Raw genomic sequence first — 20,593 nt, 5'->3', positions numbered from 1 at the left:
TTTTACACATTTTATCTTTAGGAAGAAACTCAAAATGACATTTTGAAATTAACATAGTGTGTTTCCCCATTTTATTTACTTCTATTCTTTTCCTGTGAGGTATATTACTACTAGTACTAGTACTACTACTACTACTACTACTACTACCACCACCACCACCACCACCTCTATAACCACCATTTTAGAGTTGAGTAGTGCATGGCCAGTTCCCTGGCCTAAAATTACATTCTCTTGTCTTTTCTATCAATGCATTCTCTTATCTGGAATTAATTGCCTTCCTTGACTATGCAGAAGAGAGTGAGTCAGATAATCTCAGTGATTCCATCTGGAAATAAATTTTAGTGACTCTTAACAATAATATTACCAGTATACTAATTTTCCTCAAACAAATTAAAAACATTTTTCTCCTCTTCCTAGAATCTTACTCTGAAAACATATGCAATACAGTGGTCAGGAGATTCTCAATTTTATAGTGTCACTGTTCTATTTTGATCCATTCTTTATTCATAGGAATTGTAAAGATGATTTGAGAATTTTTAAATCGACTAAAATTTAATTAATTAAATTAATTAATTAAAATTAATCAAATTACTTATTAATATTGATAAAATCTCTAGGAGGAAGCCAAAATGATTTAATAGCATAACTTTTTCCATTTAGGATTATAGAAAGATTCATTCTCTCTCTCTCTCTCTCTCCTCTCCTCTCCTCTCCTCTCCTCTCCTCTCCTCTCCTCTCCTCTCCTCTCTTCTCCTCTCCTCTCCCTTTCTTCTCATTTTGTTATTAAAAGTAATACTTTGAACAAATTTTCCTCTATCCCTTTGTCAAGAGTAAAAGTGAATTTTAAAATGAAATTTTCATCATGTATGGATTATTTTGTGTAATATACGTCAGATTTATATGAAGAATGTGGAAAAGACCATTATTATCTTTTCTTTAATATAAGAAGAATTTCTTTCAAATTTTCCTCTTTTTGTTTATCTGGATGTCCTGCTTAATAGTTGGTCTGTGTTTTGTTTTGTTTTATAGTAGTGGAGGAAGGACTATGGGAGAATGGCCTTTCCTATGAATGTAGGACCCTGCTCTTCAAAGCAATCCACAACTTATTAGAAAGGTAAGAGAAGCCCTATTGGATTTTGTATTTTTGGCATCAGGGTAGGAGTGTTTAGATCAGTCATACCCAATTCTAGTTTTGAGATACCCAACTGTATAAATTTGTTTTATTAAAGGGTGTACTGAAAGTTTCCAAAAATTCCCATTCTAAATTGTTTTGCCTGTGTAATTTTTTTTTTTTTTTGTCACAAATTTTCAAGGATAAGATAAACTTTGGTGCATTTTGCCATTCTCATAACTTGGATATCCTACTTTGTGAATACATGCTACCTCAGTATTCTTGAACTACATTTGCAATCATGTATTCAGCAACATTTAAGAATAAAGTTTTATTCAAGCACTTTCATTAAACAGCCATTGATCCAAAAGGTGTACATGAAGGCCTTTGCTGATCACTCCCTCCCAAGTGTCCTAACAGCCTCAATGAACTGCTTTCCTTCTTACCAACACTTCCTACTCATAACTATGTGTAGACCTTCTTTAAGAAGAGGCAGGAGGAAAGTGAGATCCTAGCTCTAAACACACATTCCCCTTTTTTATGGCAGAAGTGCAGCAAACAGAATAGATCAGTATGCTAAAAGGATTTGAACTGGTGATTTTGATACTCAAGGTAGCATTTCTGTTGAAAAGCTATTACCACCTACTTAGGTGGCCACTGGCACTAAGCCAGTGAGCTAGTAAATGATTTTTCATGTTCAAGTATAAACTTGATTTTTCTTTTTTTTCCTTTAAATGAACTGGAATATCTCTTGACTGTGGGAATAGAATGACACCTGGGGCATCTACAGTAACAACCCTTTTCTTTCAAGGAACTATTAGAGTGAAATACTTAAGATTCTGCAGTTCCTTGAAGCATAGTTTAAGATCTTCCTTGTAAAAGTAGGAGATTGATGATCATTCCTGAGTATGCATTTTTTTCATAAAAACTTTGGATAAAACCATGTCACAGAATTATTGTTCCTTGGAATGTTTTTTAAACATATATTTGATATATTTTGGATGTTATATTTAAAAGGTTCTGTTAAAAACTGTAAGCCAAAATTTCCTCTCTAAGGATGATGTTTTACAGATGAGTAAATTTAACTTCATGGAACCAGAAGATGAAACACAGGAATTTTGTTGTCATTTTTTGGTTTTGCCCCTCTTCTACTTGAACACTGATTTAAAAGTAGAAAAAGGACCCACAGGGTGGAGGGAAATGTTAAAAATTCATTACAGTTCATTAAGGGCAAGGAAAAAAAAAATCCAGATTTTTTTTTTTTTTTAATTGGTTAAATGAATTTAAATCAGCATTTCTCACAAGCTTTATTTTATAGAGGAATAGAGGACAGAACCACTGGAGTTGATCAAGGCTGGGGATTAGATAATAGCAAGAGTTAAACTGAGTACTAGATAGGCAAGTCTTTCTGTAAGACTTTTGCATTTGCTTCCTTCGTTTATGTTCCTTTTGGTGACCAAAGCTGAGTAATATAGGATTTTTTTGTAAGAGGCCATATAACCTTGGTAATTTTACTGAATATTTGTAAACTTCACCTAGGTGGCTCTTTTATATATATAAATCATCATATTGTGCCCTTAGAATTTTTATTTGTTCTTCTACTATTGAAAGGAGCCTCCTTGATCCACAGTTAAGGCCTAATTTACCTAGTGGTAGATAATCTTTTGATTGTGTTATATTTAGCAAAACAAAGAAAGAATTACCTCCCTTAAAGAAAATTGATTTGGGGCTACAGATATGAATTTGTGATTTCTTGAATCTGACACACATTGTGATAAATTAGCATTGTGTTTCTCTAATGGATCCTTCATGCTTCTCAAGAATTTAAGGGTGATGAAACAAGAGGGGAAAATATAAATTTCTCATAATTCCAAATAAAAACTTTTTGGGTTTATAAACAAGTATTTTCATTAAAGTTGTTAAAATTAATCTTTTCTGATTGAAAGTCTTATATGTGAAATTTTTCTTTCCTTTTAAAATTGTAGTTTCTTATGCTGGACATATAACCACTTTATCCAGTTCATTAACAATCATGAATGTAACTTGGATAAATAATTCCATTCTTTATTTTATTATTGACTTACCTGCTTTCTCTTTTGTCAGAAGGGAGTTAAATGAGAATGTGGCTAAATAATTTTAAACCTTAATTGTCAACCAATTAATTTCAGATTTTCAAAAATTCATATTGTGTTGCAGCAGTGAAATTTACTTTTACACAGCTGTAAAAGAAAACATTTTTGTGATTGAAAACATGATTGTGATTCATGCTTTCAAATCTCTTGTTCTTCTACATTCTCATTTTCATCATTCTCCATTCATGGATCTAGCTTCCCATCCCTTGGTTCTTAGCTACTCCCTTACAGTCCAGTCTTGTGGATTCAATTTCAAAGAGTCTCATGCTCTAATTGTTTCTTTTCTTTCCAATTAATTAATTATTGCTTTTTGTTAGATTAATTAATTGCTTTTTCCTTATTCTCTTCCCTCTCAGATTCCCAATTCAATCCAATCAGGTATGAAATTGATATTCCTCAAGAATATATCTGATGATGATACTCTCTTGCTTAGATAGTTTCCATATTCCCTCTTGCCTTTAATGTTCTCTTCACCACTGACCTGGACCTTCCTTTCTAGACTTTATGTTCATGGATCTCTTTCATATAGTTTTCTGTTTTAGCCAAATTGGTCACTGGCTGTTACTTGTAGATCTGTCTCTGTGACTGCATAGGGTTTCCTACTTGTTTGGTAGGCTTTTCTCCCCACTTCTGCCCCTTTGAACTCCCATTTTCTTCAGAGCTTGATTACGCTTAGGGCAGGAAGAGCTGGTTTTAAGTTAGGTCTCAGACAGTAGATGGGCAACACCTCTGTCTGTCTCAGACAGACTAGAGACTTAACTAGAGAATGAGGATAAAGTGCTTGGTACAATGCCTAGTATATATTAAATGCTTTATTGAATGCCTTCTCAATATCTTCCAGACTCTGCCGCCACTCTAATTGTACCTTTCTCCATCTTATCCCCAACTCTTTCCCACGCAAATGACTTTGTAAAATTTTGTTGCTAATTTTTGTCTATTTTATGTATTGTGTGTGTGTGTTTCTAAGGTAGACTGTCAGGAGGAGGGTATATATAATGCTTATCTAAGTTTAAAAAGGGTCAATTTGATAATCCCTATAGAATGTGGGCCCCCTGTACAGAAAGGGTGAATATGCCTCCTAAGATAGAGGACAAAAGGATCTCTAGCTGATTGACTGAGACTCAGGGGAATGACTTGTTTTGTCCCTTCCCAACATCTCTAAAAATGAACTGCAAGGTCACCCCTAGCTCTTTATTACAGTCTGTTTCTGTCCAACAACATATGACAGAAGGAATACTATGTGGGGGAAGCAGAAGAAGAGAAGGATGTTGCTAAAGAAGATCTGCTTCTCTTCAGTCATCGTTGTGCATAGCTTAAACACAGTGATCAGAAATGCTAGGACCCTGAATGGACATGTTTCCATAGCTCTCTCCCTTTTATCAACTAAACTTTAAAAAACACTTCTTGTTTCTATTTCTGCTTTTCTCACCCTCTTCTCAATTGCATTCTGACTTTCAAACTTTTTACCTGGATTAAACTGCTATCTCTGACATTTCCTGCTTTGATGATCCCAGAAAAGTCCTTCAGCTGAGTGCTGAAGGTAGCCATCTATCTCTGTAAATTTCAGAGAACATCCCAGGGTCCTTGGCCAAAGGACCAGTCTTCACTTGGGAGTATCCCATAGAAGGGGAATGACAGCTCTATTCTCTGTCTCTATTCTCAGATCTTTTTGTCTATAACTCTATATTAATATGTCAACTCAACAGATTGGAAACTCTTCAAAGGCAGGCAGGCCCACAGTTTTTTTTTTTTGCCTTAGTGTTACCAGCACTTATTATAATGTCTTTCATAAAGTAGGTGTGTAATAAATGCTTGGTGATAAATACCTGATGCCTTTTGTTCCATGAAGAAAACATTGGAGCATCCACATCATGCCTGCAAAAAGTACAGTAGTTAACTGGGCAGATTATGCTCATTGTTTTGTAAAGTCAACACCACAGGGTGGTGCTGTGAATCAGAGGCAGTTGTGGCTCACCCCACAGATCCCTGGCTTGGAAGCAGAGAGCCTGGGTTTAAATCTTGGCTTTATTGCTTGCTAGCCATGTGACCTTGCAGAATTCACTTACTCTGAGCCTCAGTTTCCTCATCTTTAAAATGAAGATGTTGAACTAGGTCATTTAAGAAGCACCATTAAGTATATGTCTGACATCTTACCAAGCTTTGGGGTTTAGTAAGGCAAAAACACTCTAATGGGGGAGATAACACTTATCTAAAAAGGTGTGTGGTGTATGTGTAGTAGATGGCAGGTTACTGGAGAACCAGAGAGGAAGAGATTAAATCTATGATCTTGGGATAATTTAAATAGTAGTTTTTTTCCTGGATCATTTTGATCAATTTGTGCACGTATGAAGCTAGAAAAATATTATTTGCACTTGTGTCTTTTTGTTTTGTTTTGTATTGTTTTGTTTTATTTTATTTATTTATTTTGGTTAAACTTAAAAGTTCCAAGGGGATGCCTCCCAGTGGTGGCTTTTATATCTATTGTCTGTCTGTCTGTCTGTTTATCTATCTATCTACGTCCATATCTGTAATCTTTTAACTCCAAAAGGCTGTTCTTGTTAGTGTACAAAGAGGTAGAGTATTACAACGATCTAGTTAAAAATAGTTAAAAAACCCTAACCCTAGAACAACATATTATTTCTTTTTTCCTAACTGTTGATAGATAAGTTAGTCATTTTTTAGCAATGTTTTGTAAAAATGTTTTAATTTCAACAATAAAATGACTTGCTTGCTGTTTAACCATGTTCCCTATCCCATTTAGTTTAATAAGATGGCTGACTCACTTTATTTGAAGCTAGTGTTCCCATGTACCTAAACTTGGAACCAGTCTTGACCTTGACCCCCAGCACTACTCTTACCTCCCAAGAGTTCTCCTTTCTGGTGGAGAACCTAGGCTGCCACAAAACTTCACTTCTTGATCACTTGGAGAAAGGTGGGGGGGAAAGCAAACAGATTTTTAGATATCCTCCAAGACAGAAAGACTAGGAACAAAGGGGGAAAAGCATACCACTTTTTTTTTAATGGATTAAGAATAATAACCCTTCCTTACTGAAAGATTGTTAACTAGATTCTCAGAATGGGAAAATGTCATTAATTTGAATGCCACTAATGCAGATTTTGTGGTAATTTAAAGTATGGTAGGTTGATGAATTACTCTTTGATTATCTATGAAGAAAGGCTTGCTTAACAAATTGGTAATACTGAGATCACCGGGAATGTGTTTCTTATTTAAGGGAACAGATTTTGGGTATACTTATTTACAATCTATATGCAAATGATGCTGCTAATGGCAAATGATTCTTATTGTTCATTAAAGAAGGTCCAGTAAGAACAATTGTTGTTGCTCAAAAGAATATTTTTATATATGATTATATGTATATGGGCATATTAAATAATTGTTACTTTTTACTAAAATTCAATATCCTCCTTAATTCAAAGTAACGGGGCTTTATTTTATTCATATGCTCTTCTTCTGGATAATAAAATTTCTAATTTCAAACATAAGACCTTCATAGAAGACCTGATCCTCAGCAGTTTATTCAGCAGCTGAGATGGAGTGTTAGATAAAGACAGGAGATCTAATCTCATATTTTAAGTGCTTTGCAAATTTTACAGTACTAGTTTTTCAAGTTGATAAATATTTATTGTTTTCCTTCCCCTCACCCTCAAAAAAAAAAAAAAAAAGAAAAAGAAAGAAAAGAAAAATGTTCATTGCTTATGCCCCCAAATCTTAGTCTTATTCTGTCTTTGCGATCTATCCCATCTTTGTTAGGAGTTAGGTATCTCTCATCATCTGGTTTGTTTTCTTTTTCTTTTTTGGTTTGTTTTTTGAATTATGATTTCACTTCATTGATCAAAATTCTTAAGCTTTTAAAATTACTTATCTTTGTAATGTTATTATATAAATTATTTTCTAGTTCTTTTTAGTCTGATTCACTTGATATGCATCTTTCCATTTTTCTCTGAAACTGTTCAGCTAATACAAATAACTACCTGTGGGGGCCAAGGAATTAGAACTGTGGCACTTGAAAATTAGCAGAATAGTTTACAAACATTATCTCATAGTTATCCTCACAGCAACCCTTCAAGATAGGTGTTAATTAATTAATTAATTAATTAACTGTCCTGGACCACTTAGCTAGGAAGTATCAGAGTTTAAATTTGAACCAAGGGCTTCCTGATGTAAGCTCAGTTTTCTGTTTGTCATTCCACCTATCTGCCTCCATACGTTTATATACTTGCTTAGACATTCCCTAATAAGTAGACACCACTTAGTTTTCCATAGTTTTTTTGGCGATGTGAAAAGAGCTACAATAAATATTTGTGTATTCATATGCTTTTGTCATTTTTATTTTCTCTTACCTTTCTTTACTTTTCTCTTACCTTTAATTTATCTTTACCTTTCTTTTTTTTTTTTTTTAATTTTTTTTTTAATTTATCTTTAACTTTCTTTACTTTTCTCTTACCTTTAATTTATCTGTGTTTATAAGAACATAAGTTTTGTTCTTCCCCTAGGAAAATATAAGCTGCTTCTAGGAAAGAACTTGGCTTTTGTAGCCATAGTATTTAACAGTTCTTGATATAAAGTAAAGACTTTATGGGGTTGCAAATATGAATTAATTTGAATTATCTTATTATTCAGTACTTAGTAGATATAAGGCAGCATGGTATTGAATAGTTCAGGACTATGTGACATTTTTTTTTTTTCAGTGGATCTGTCAGCTCTGGTTAAAATAGACTTTTATGCTGTCATTCCTAGCTTGTTGTACTTATTATCATACTCCAAGATAGACACACACATACAACAACTTCACCTGTGTCAAAGAAACATTCAGGAACTGGTGATAATTTCCGGAAAGTCAGGCCACTCAGAAGCTCATTTAACCATTTTTAAAAAAATACTGCTGTTGCCATGATTTGAGGCACATGTGGTGACATATGAAAACCATGAGCTAGTTGGAAATCTCTGCTCTGTGTAGGCAGGATCTTGACTTGGCTTAAGGGTTATTAGAATATTTTTATTTTTAAGGTCCTTTAAAACAAACCTTTGTTGATTTTACCCTGCTATTAATCATTAATTTCATAAATTGCTTAATTAATTAAAATAGCAATAGATACATCCTAGCACTCCTTGTAAGTTCAGAGATGAAATAAGAATGCCCATTATTACCATTATTATTCAGTATTGTACTAGAAGTGTTGGCTTTAGTAATAAGAAAAGAAAAAGACATGCAAGGAATTAGAGTAAGCAATGAGGAGATGAAATTTTCACTCTTTGTAGATGATATCATGGTAAACTTAGATGAAACCAGAGAATCAACCAAAAAAATTACTTGAAACAATTAGCAAAGTTAATTAGCATTTCTATGTCACTGAAAAAGTCTTGCAGCAAGAGATGGAAATAGAAATTCCATTTAAAATAGTAGACAAACTGCCTGCCAAGACAAACCCAGGAACTATATGAACACAATTACAAAACTCTTTTCAAACAAATAAAGACAGATCTAAACAAATGGAAAAAAATATCAACTGAGCTAATATAACAAAAAGGACAATTCTGCCTAAATTATTCTAATTATTCAATATCAATCAAGCTGCTCCCATTTTTATATAGTGCTATAAAAATAAAAAAAATCATCTGGGAAAGAAAAGGTCAAGAATTTCAAGGGAATTAAAGGGAAAAAAAAATGCAAAGAATGATGACCTAGCAGAACCAGACTTAAAACCCCATTATAAAGCAGCAGTCATCAAAGATTCTGATACTGAGAAATAGAAATAGAGTAGTGGATCAGTGGAATAGGTTAGATACACAAGACACAATAATCAGTTACTATAGTACTGCTATTTGATAAACTTAAATTTCTGGGATAAGAACTCACAGTAAGACAAAAATTGATGGGAACATTGGAAAATAGTTTGTCACAAACTCACCATAGATCTACATCTCACACTTCGTACCGAAATAACGTTAAAATGAGTACATAATTTAGGTGTAAAGGGTGATATTATAGCAAATTAGGAGAATAAGGAATAATTTATCTATCAGATATTTGGAGAAGGAGGAATTTATGGCCAAAGAAGAAATAGAGAACATTATCCAAAGTGTATAATTTTCATTATGTTAAATTAAAAAGCTTTTGCACAGACAAAACCAGCAAAGCCAAGTTTGGAAGGAAAACAAAAAAGCTGGGAAACTGTTTCTATAGCCCATGTTTCTGTTAAGTCTTATTTTAAAAATATATTTGGAAGTGACAGATTTATAAGAATAAATAAGAATCAATCCCCACTTGATAAATGATCAAAATGAAGAAATTAAGACTATCTTTAGTTATTTGAAAAAATGCTCTATATCACTATCGAGTCAATTGACTGATTAGGCCAGTCAATAATCAATAAATTGATTGTCAGTAGTTTCTCTTAGTAATCAAATTTTCAGAATCTTGTACCATCTTAAAATGTCTTCCTGACAGCACTTTATTTGAAATTATTGATTGATGAATATGATTGATGAATGTTTAATGAGGAGGTGGGCTAACAGCTCTCAACCCCTTCCTGATTACTACACGTGGCCAGGGAGGAGAGAGGTTATCTGAGAAATGATACTTGGTCTTAAGAATTCTTGGCCTAGATTCAGGAAGACCTGAATTCAAATCTGATCTCAGAAACATACTGGCTATGTGAAAATGGACAATTTAAACTCTATTTCTCTCAGTTTCCTCATCTGTACAATGATCCAGGGGAGGAAATGGCAAACAACTGCAGTATCTTTGCTAAGAAACCCTCAGTGAGATCATGAAGTGGTGAGAAAAAATGAATTGAGGATGGCACCTAGATTTTAAGTCTTAGGAACTAGGAAGAAAGTAATGCTGTTGACAGTAACAGGAAAATTAGAAAGAGGGGAGGTTTGGGAAAAAGTTCAGTTTTGATGTTAGTGTATTAAGACAGTGAGTGAGGTTTGTCCATTTTGAAATATCCAATAGATCTGGGAATCATCTGGGAGAGCTGATAATTAAATTAATTAAATATGAATATCAAGAGAAATAATGCAGAACAAGGTTCTGGGGCATATTCCCCAATTAATAGCCATGCCTTGGATAAAGATCCATTAAATGGAACTGTGAAGTTATGATCAAAAAGATTGTCTCACTTCTGTCTAACATCTTATGATAATCTTTTTGAAGTAGAGGAGAGTGATTGGCCATGTCATAGGCTCTACAAAAGTCAAGAATGAATATCATTATGCTTAAGACATTTTGTGAATATTGAATCCCTGAATTTGTTAAAGTAATTCTACATCAAAAAATAGAATTGTCATAGATATTAACAATTTTTTTGTGTTTTGTGATTTTGGTACGGGGGATTTCTAAGTTGATATCTAGAGTTGTGGTGACTCATTTTTCATTCATATATCTTCAGGTAGTCCTTACTGATTTCTATCTTTAGGAAAATTAAAATATTCATTTGAAGTGATATTTAGTTGGATTTTGTTTCTTGGTAAGTTTGTTCCTCAAGTAAAAAAGGGTCAGAAGATTTTTGATGTCCTTCAAATATTAGAAAATTATGGTAATTTAATAATATGCCAATTTCATTTTGACATATATGTTTCACACACATACTTAGACACATATGTCAGTGATTTTTAAATCTAATTTATATGTACATTCTCTCCAGTGGTATCAACTACATTTATGCTTTCTCATTCTGTGTAATTCCTCTCTATGCTTCTTTTATAGATTCTCCGAAGATTGTCTCTGTATTCTTTTACATTTTGTGGTTAATCATGCAGTACTTTGAATGTCCATTTGCCATCTCTTTCTCTTGCTATGTGACTCGCTCACTTCTTTTCTGAGCATACATTTTCTTGAGGCTATTTTTTCCACTATTTATTGAAATGTAGGTCATTGTTAGAAATATGTTATAGCTTACTTGTAACCACCAATGCGCCTCTCCATTGTCCTTTGGAAGTCCCACAACTTCAATTCTTTAGAGATTGTAGCATTCCCGGAATCACTTTTATATAGCTTTACTGGGAGAACATTTATGTTAGGATTGTTTTTTGCCTGGGGTGCAACTTGTAATCATTGAAAGCACTGTGTAAATTGCCAAATGAAATCCAGCCTGCTGGGTTCTCCTATTAAATCCTGGTCCCAACTGCAGTGCTTGTCTCTGATACATGCATAAGTATACTATCTCAAAAGAACCCTCCGTTGGCATTCTCATCAGCTTCTATGGGTTCAATTATCATCTCAAAATAGATGATTCTGAAAGGTATGTAACTGTATTTCTAGCCCTGTTCTGGCTACTGACCTTCATTCCCATGGAGTAATAGGTTGCAAATGACTTGAAGATTTTGAGAGGACATCTTATTGGATAGTTTTACTTGAATGACCCAAGTCTAAAATGTAAGAATTTATTCCCTCTCCCCCTCCACTTGCAGAATCCCATTCATCCAACATTTCATGATTCTGTTGAGGGTTTCATTATAATTATCCAGTTTTGCAACCTTGAACTCATTTTTAACTGTTTCTTCTTTTCTCCCAAATTCCCACCTCCATATGCAAATAAATCATCCAGTCCTATTGATTTTACCTTTGTAACATATCTTGTACTTGTCCTCTTATCTGACTAGAACAGACATTGGATTTCAGTACCTTACTTTACAGCTCACCTATACCAGTAGCTGGCTAATTTGTCTTCCTGACCTCCAGGCTCACTTTCCTCTAGTCCATTGTTCACTAAACTGCCAAACTGATATTCCAAAAGCACATTGCTGCTTCCCACTGTGCCACCCATCCCTCCATTTAGCATCTCTCTATTACTTCTGTGAATAAAATACAACTTCCTTAATCTGGCGTTTAAAGCCCTCCCCAAACTGCTGCCCCCTTAGCTTCACTGTTTTATTTCATATTATTCCAATTCACACATTCTCTAATCTACCCAAGCTCCTACTTGTTGTTAATTGAATTTGACATTTTTCCCTCCCAACATATTCCATTCTAGTCTGTCTGCAACCCCACTTGCAGAGCACTCTCTCTTCATTTTTGCTTCTTGGTATCCTTAGCTTCAATTCAGTCTTGCCTCCCATGCTACGATGCTTTTTGCTTCCTCTATTCACTGTTCTTTTCCTCTGCTAATTACATATTTTAATTTTTATTATTTAAACGTTGTATTTTCCCTGTAGAATGGAAACTCTTTGATAACAGAGATTTGCTTTCATTTTGTTGTTGTTTCCAGTGGCCTTCTAAAGCCTCTTCTTAGGGTGAAAAGAATGAATTGGCCTTTCAGAAACATATCTTTCTGAGCCATAGGCATTTTCTGTCTTTTTTCTTTATGGAGTGGTTGTCTAATCTGTTAAGTTAGTGAGGAGCTCTTTTAACACTGAAGTAGCCTGCACTGTGCTGTCTACATAAGGGATCATTTGGAGAATCTCATTATCTCTAGGGAATCCCTATTCCTTTTCTGATGTACAGGTCCATGAATTTGGTGACCTCTTGTTTTCTCCTTTTCATTCATAGTGAAAAACCCTAGTTTTTCAAAAATCTTGGGTGAATTTAACATATGCACATCAAATACCTCTTTAATGGAAAATGTTAAGCCTGATCTTTTTTCTATCATGTAAAGACTAGAAGTGTAGAAAGACTAGAAAGTCAGGACTTGTTTTTAACACATTTTCATGATAACACATTTTAATATAATGTGTGAACCTTTCATTGTTTTTGTTATCTTTCCTTTAATAAGTTGTCTTGTAGAACTATCCTTCCAACATATAATTGGTCAAGGAATATTTAGAAACTCATTAAAATAAAAATCAAAAATGATACTGCAGACTATTTGCAAACACTTTAGAATTTGTGCCACATAAAAGCAATACAAATTAAAACAATACCAGGAATCTACCTCACAGGAAATTCTCAAAGAGGACAAAAGATTGAAAGTGAAAATTGGAGGGGCAGGGGGAGAGTAAAAGGTTGCAAATGACTTGAAGATTTTTGGGGAAAGATAATGAGTTCTCTTGAACATGCTGAGTTTTAAGAAGCCTATGGGATCATCCATTAGAATATCCTAATAGTCATTTAGTGATATAGAACTAGAGCCCAGGAGAGAAGTAAGGATTTTTGTAAAAGTATGAAAATCAATCCCCATCATAATTAATTTTATGATAACTAATGAGGCCACTAAGGGAAAAAAAAAACATATAGGATAACACCATGGCTTTTCAAAACAGACTGAGGAAGAGCAGCCAAACAGTTGCAAAGATACTTGAGGAAATAATACTAAAAAATCATCCATTAGGATCAGGCAATCATCAGTCTCATATACTCTAGATAACTTAGGAAGCAGACAGACTGAGAAGAGAGCAGCAGATGGGGTGTGGAAAAGAACACTGGTGACTTTATGGAGAGCACTTCATTTGTCAAGTCAGAATAGATTTTAAGGGATGGAAGCAAGTGAGAGGAGAAAGCAATAGAACAGTTGTAGTAATTCAGAGGAAGAGGGATGCAGAAAATAGAAAGTACAAAATCTGACCATATTGATGAATGTATCAATGGGAGTACCAAGGGACCATTCTGGAAAGAAGGGTAGGAGCCAGATTGTAAAGAGTTGAAGATTTTGTTATTAATTCTTAAGGCACCAGGGAATTATTGCAGTTTCATGAACAGAGGACTCACATGGTTTTATGTTTTAAAAGGGAAAAGAAGGAAAACATAAGCATTTATCTGGTATTTGCTATGTGCCAGGCACTGTACAGAGCTATAACAGTTCTAATAACATCACAAATAACGAGAGATGATATTCTAAAGGATATCTCATTTGATCTTCATGGCATAGCTACCTCTAAGAGGTAGCTAGATAGGTACTGTTAGTACCACCATTTTACACTTGAGGAAACTCGAACAAACTGAGATTAAGTAATTAACTAGGTTTCTTCTCCTCCTTCCACTTCAGAGAAACTCATTCATAATACACAGACCTGTCAATAACTGGAAAATCTATATATTATCAATAATATCATTATTCCATAATATCATTATGCCATGTAGTTCCATCACTACATCAAAAATCAGATGCAAGAATCAGTAACTGCCATTGCTGGTTTGTAGAATAGTGATAATACCCTCTTGTTAGCATTTTCAGGCAAAGAAATGAGATTTTCAGTGTCCACAACAGCTACTAGCCCAGATGTGTCAAATCTTAAATTTTATTATCAGCACATTATCACCATTTCCCTACTGTGTCCTTGGCTACCCTCAGCTTTCTGATATGAAATCAGAAATTGGCATTTGTTATTTTTGCTAGTTTTTCCATGATAGTGGTTCCCAGACATCTTTCACATGAGCTGTGTGGTCATATTGTTTTAATTTAAATTTTGTTGTTTTTCCTCGGGATAGTCCACTCTTTTACTCACGTTATCCTTTCTGTAAACTCTTGAGATTCCATATTCAAAATTTATTCTTTTTGTGATCTTATTTGTGTGTTCTTTGGGGTGCTGCTATAAGGAATCTGTAAGAAAATGGAATAACTTAGATGCTTAAGTATCACTAGAAGGCAGTATTGGATAGCCTTGAAATCTGTTGGGTAGTTCATAGACTGTTGAATAGTTCATATACCAATTGAAACAGTAAAATAAAATGTCTGAGCCAGTTACTGAAATTTGAAACATTTGATTTCCAAATTTTATTCCTTTATTACTTTCCATGTTGTTTCTTCTACACTTTAATTCATGATCACTTTAATTATGATCATTACACTTTAATTATTAGCATTCTCACTCTCCTTGTTGATATTTGCTTGCATTTTGTTTTCCTTCTCCGTTTTTTTTTTTTTTCTTTCTAGATCCAACTTTTCTTATGAAGCAAGATACAAATATGTATACAGATATACTTTAATATATTTAACATGTATTGGACTACCTGCCATATAGAGGAGGGAGTGGGGGGGAGGAGGGAAAAATTTGGAACAGAAGGTTTTGCAAAGGTTAATGTTGAAAAATTACTCATGCATATATTTGGTAAATAAGAAACTATAATAATAAAAACAAAAAAAGAAGGAAGGAGGGGAAGAGGAAAAAGAAAGAATGAAAGGAGGGAGAAATATGTAATATTTTTTGTAAATAAAAAGCTTTAATAAAAAGATATTACATCTTTAATATAAAAATAAGTCAGTATGTATTAATGTCATTAACAAAATAGATAATAACAATGCAAGTTCATCAATATTCACTCATTTTTAAAATGAAGTGATTACTGTGATTTTTTTTTCTTTTTTTTCCCCCATTCTTTGATGCAGGTCTCTCTCTCTCTCTTTTTCTTTCTATCTCTGTGTCTCTGTTTCATCTGTTTATTTATTTTTTTCTTAATTACACTTTCCCTATGATAGGGGTATAATGACACTTTAGAATTGCCCGGTATATGCATAAAAAAACCAGTACATCCACCTTGCAGTACAGAGTGATCTGAGTTAGTTTGCTGAATTAATTGCATCTTTCAAAATCAGTCTCTTTATTGAAGTGCTTTAAAAGTGGTTACATTATTTTTAAAACCATAAAAAAAAAAAACCCTCACTTTTGATTGTTTGTAGGTGCCTAATGGATAAAAACTTTGTCAGGATTGGTAAATGGTTCGTTCGACCCTATGAAAAAGATGAGAAGCCAGTCAACAAAAGGTTAGTAATATATTTACTTCTTCAAAGGTGGATTTGTCTCTTGGTTTGTGTTTCTTCTTTCTCTCCATACATATCTTTGTGAAAAGGAACTAATTTTCCAGTAGCTTTAACACCTTTGGAATATACTAATGTAGTTCAGGGTCCCATGATATATTCTGTATTGGGCTAGAGGTGAGGTCAAATGATTGTTGTGATACCGTATCCAAATGATTGATCGCTAATCTTTGTGGAATTGGAACATTATGTTTGAAAGAAATATTATATCCTAGCTTTTCTACAAAAATTGTACTATGCATGATGTATAATGTTAGTTCATGCTTTGTTTTGTGGGTTTTTTTGTTTGTTTGTTTGTTTTAAAATTTGAGTGAATTTCAAAATGCTGATATTATTGGTGATATCTTTTACTTTGAAAAAAGCTAGGTTGTAACAAAGTGATGATTATTATGTCTCTAAATTATGTCAGTTCCTTTAGTGATTTAGTGACATAACTGATTCATTGGTACCAAGCATTAAAATTCATCCAAATCTAAATCTATAGGATGAATCATTCTAAATTAAAATCTAAATTCAGAAGAAAGGGAATTCCTAGGAGCCAGGAGTAGGATTGATCATTTCAAGAAAAAGGAAATTGGTCAATTTAGCTGAAATGTAGAGTATACAAATGGCAGTATCATGAAATAAGCATGGAAAGTGGTTTGAAGCAAGATTGTGAAAGGCTTTAAGTACTAAAGTGAAGATTTCGTTTTATCCTAAGTGTATTAAGAAACTACCAAAAATTATTTAGGAGAGAAGGAACTTAGACTTTTGTTTCAGAAAGATTCTTGTGGCAATTATATGAGGCATGATTTTCAGGAGAGGAGAGAAACTGAATGTAGGAAAACCAATTTGGTTACTTCCACCTGTTAACTATGGGGAAAAAACTGCTGAAGAGATTCATTATATGTCTAAAATCTATATTTTTAAGAGAGTTTTCTGTGAACCATTTTCAAAATGGTATATGTGAAAATGCTTTTTTCTTAAAGGAAACATAAAACGTTATATTGAGTGACAGAATTTATGCTTGAAAGAGAACTATGTAGTACCTACTATAAACAAGGAAGAACTCCCCTTCTGCCTTGTAATTGACAAGCAGTAACTGCTCTCCTCTGGAAAACCTATTTAATAGAGCACTTTATCCTAGTTCAAACTGAGAGAATATTTGGAAATATATGAAAGAAGAAATTGGGGTAGAACGTAAATGTTTTATTGGCAAATGGCCAGTAGCTAGGTCAATAATCTGCTTTCTTTGTGTTATACTTTTACTTTAAACAATGTCAAATAGTTCCAATGAGTGTGTTAGTGAAAGAGGCATCATCATTTGGCTTGCTGAGATGGAATCCTAATGTTGAATGATATTATGTTAAGATTTTCCAATGTAAGACATTTCAAGCACTAAAAGAATTCTTAATTGAAATAATTATCATGTTTTTATAGGGATAATATTTGAACAGAAAAACATAGTGTAGAATACTTTAGAAGAAAGTAGAATTACCTTTTATAGGTATAAAAGTGACATAAAAAGCGATAATAAGTATTTTTGTAATTATTTCTTCCCTGACATTAGTTTTTATTATTTTTTAAAAAAGACTTGAGGAAATCCTAAGAGATATTTAAACATCTATTCTTTCATTTCTTTGTAGAATAAAGATTTTCTTTTTGGAAATGCCAAATTTCCAAAACCTTTAAAAAAAAAACATGTATTTAAAAAATATCTCCTGAAAAATACACCCCTGTTTAGCTTAGAATTACTTTTCTAGTCTTGTTAAGGAGAAACAGGATTCTACTTTAATTTTTTTTAATATAGATTTAGTTCAAAGAAAGTGGTATTTCAATAATCATTCACTAATCAGTCCATGCATTTACCATGTAAATGTTATTTTATTTAAAGTGTAACCTCTGTGGAGAAAGTAGAGAGAGAGAAAACATTGAAAACCTTATAGGAGGAACAACAAGGAAGCTGATGTCACTTGATCCCACAGAAGAAAGGGACCATGTTCTTAAGCTTAAAAATCTAATAACCTGGCCTATCTTGCATAGTAAGAGGCAATTAATCACACTTTGTGTTAAGTGAATCTTGCCCGTACCTATTACCACACCTTTGTATTTTTTTAAAAGGAATAATTCAGGTTTATAGAGGAATAGATGAGTTAATCATTCCTAAGCTTTCCATCCTTAACTCTCCTGCTTATTTTAATTGGTTGACTTCCCTTATTATATATATTTAAAAGTATACAATACTTACTACTAGTCAATTTTGACTCTTTATTTGTAGACTACTGGACTGAAAATGAAGTACTGGACTTATTAGCATAATTTATCCCCTTATTTTTAGAGCTGATATAGTTCATCTGTTATAGGTTTTTTTTTTTTGTTTGTTTGTTTGTTTGTTTGTTTGGGGTGTGTGTGTGTGTGTGTGTGTGTGTGTGTCCTGGCTTCCATTGACAATCAGGTGAAGCAGGAAAAATATGAATGACCTAGATTTATTACTACAAGATAAGTTTTAGCTCTACTGGAGCATTTTAAATTAAAGAACTTTCTTAAGGATAGGAACAAAGACAGTATCATATATCACTTTTACTTTTTCAGAATATGTGATATTGTCATTTAAACAAAATCATTCTATATTATGAGCAGTAATTTGTGAAATAGCATATTAACTGATAAAATTTCCCTGAAATTGATTCCCCTTATCTAGAATTTTCTCAGATTTAGTTTTTAGGGACATACATAAATTTGTCTGCTTTTCAGGTATTATGATTCTCATAAAAATATGTTATTATTGATGTTAAAATATCTTCTGTGTATTTTCTGTGTATTAGGAAGTTGTGAGCAATGAAGTATCAGTTAATAACTGAGATATAGTTGGGAGGTATGGATGATGTATGATTAATGAGTATCCAACTGGCCATTTTCCAAGCAAGTTAGAATATTAAGTGGAGGAAGAAATTGTGGTGTTATGCTATTCAGAAATCCACTAATGCACATAAAAGCTTTTTTGCCCAGTGGTGATTTGGTCTCATCTTTACAAAACATTTCCTGAATCCTCAGGAAGTGTCATTTGAGTGTGTTCCATGGAGGAATGTTGCCACAACCAGATACCCTGTATTTTATTGCATCCACTTCTAGGTATAGAATTTAAAAAAAAAAAAAAAAAAAAGTTTAAAACAAGATTATTCTGACTTGAAGTAGATAAAATCAGTTATGCATATTTTTTTTACTTTACCATTCTTTCTGCTTTCCCTCATTTTGAAATGCAACAAAGTGTTTCCTTTAAATAATTGTGATTTTTTTCCAACTCATGTTTTGCTTGCTCTAATGCATCAGAACAATCTTGTGACCCAAAGCAAAATGATTGAAAGAAAAACTTTTGCTAAGTAGAAAAAAAAGAAACATTAGGAAAACTACGTTATCAATTTACTTTGTATGAATCAATTCCGAATTTATTATATGCCTATTCTGAGCCAGGCACTGTTCTAGGAACTGTGTATTCAAAGGAAAGCAGTCTCAAGGAGCTTCTCTTCTATTAGGGGAAGTAGCATATACATCTATGTCAACTGTACACAGAATCAGTACAAGATTTATATAATTTTAGATGTCAGTGTTTGCAATTCTAGTCCTGTGTCATAATGATAATGCTTTTATAATTGGAAGAGTTACTTAATCATCATTAATAACCTTGGAGAGGAAATATGAAAGAAGTGAAAAATTAGAAACTTGAATAAGCTGTTGTATGTAGGCATGTATGTATATATAAATTTATCCAGTTCTAATGCATAGTACCATAGGAATATTTGTCAATTATTAAATCACTGGTTTTGATTTGAATTGGGTGTTAAATCCCATTAAGGCCTTTTTGGATGCTTTATTGAGCAATGGAGGGATCGTTAGTCTCAAAGGACATCCCAAGTCTTAGTGCCTTCTATGCCTTCTGTGACCTTGGTTGCAGGGGCAGAAGGTGCTTCTGACTACTGAAGGAATTAAATTTTTATTAGTCTTGCTATTTTTTTCAATATATAAATATTAATATCTAAAAACAACACTAGAAGACTAAAAGGAAATTTTTGGTATGTAGTAAAATGTCTCACAGGTTCTTTTTGGAGATGTAGAATTGTTTTTATTATGCTTGCTATTATTATGTTTATATTATATCCAAAGGCAACAAGAAACATTTCACGGGATATTTGATCATAGTGCTCAGGAGAAACATTTGTAGAAAGACTTACCTAAAAATAAATTCGTGTTTATTAATCAATGTTTCTTGCTGATGTATAAAGGAATAAAGGCCGTAAAAATTAAATCAACCTATATATTTTAGCAACTTGAGTACAAAGTTTGGACATAAGTAAGAATGGAAAAATTTGGAGGTAGGGAGAAATATAGATCCAGTGTATTGGTGGGGCTGAAAATCTACCCCAAAGTGTCATGTATATAAATCTTATATGAGGATAAAAATCAGTATAATTATAGTTCTCCTAATTTTAGTTTTGTACTTAAAAACAACCCAGTGCCCATATTTTATTCTTTCTGATATTATTAAAGAGTACTAGATCTGTAGTCACGAAGTCCTTAATTCTAACCTTATACGGAACGAAGTTAAGAGCATTTTACACAATAACATCATGTCAACATCTTTGAAGGATTTTAGGAT

General features: G+C 33.1%; 1 protein-coding gene across 4 annotated transcripts in view; it reads left to right on the top strand.

Annotated features, from left to right (window-relative positions):
• Positions 1 to 20,593, top strand: part of MED13L (mediator complex subunit 13L) — a 333,757-nt gene that overhangs the window by 184,817 nt on the left and 128,347 nt on the right. For 2 of the 4 annotated variants that reach the window (XM_031948657.1, XM_031948655.1), the window contains exons 3-4: positions 1,030 to 1,114; positions 15,823 to 15,906. In XM_031948657.1, the coding sequence (XP_031804517.1) occupies positions 1,030 to 1,114; positions 15,823 to 15,906 (169 nt within the window). The remainder of the gene's footprint in view (positions 1 to 1,029; positions 1,115 to 15,822; positions 15,907 to 20,593) is intronic. The other 2 variants (XM_031948656.1, XM_031948658.1) reach the window with 2 other exon arrangements.

The sequence above is a fragment of the Sarcophilus harrisii genome, chromosome 1 (genome assembly GCF_902635505.1).
Source record: "Sarcophilus harrisii chromosome 1, mSarHar1.11, whole genome shotgun sequence".
Classification (NCBI taxonomy): Eukaryota; Metazoa; Chordata; class Mammalia; order Dasyuromorphia; family Dasyuridae; genus Sarcophilus; species Sarcophilus harrisii.
This window is presented reverse-complemented; position numbering and strand designations above follow the sequence as displayed.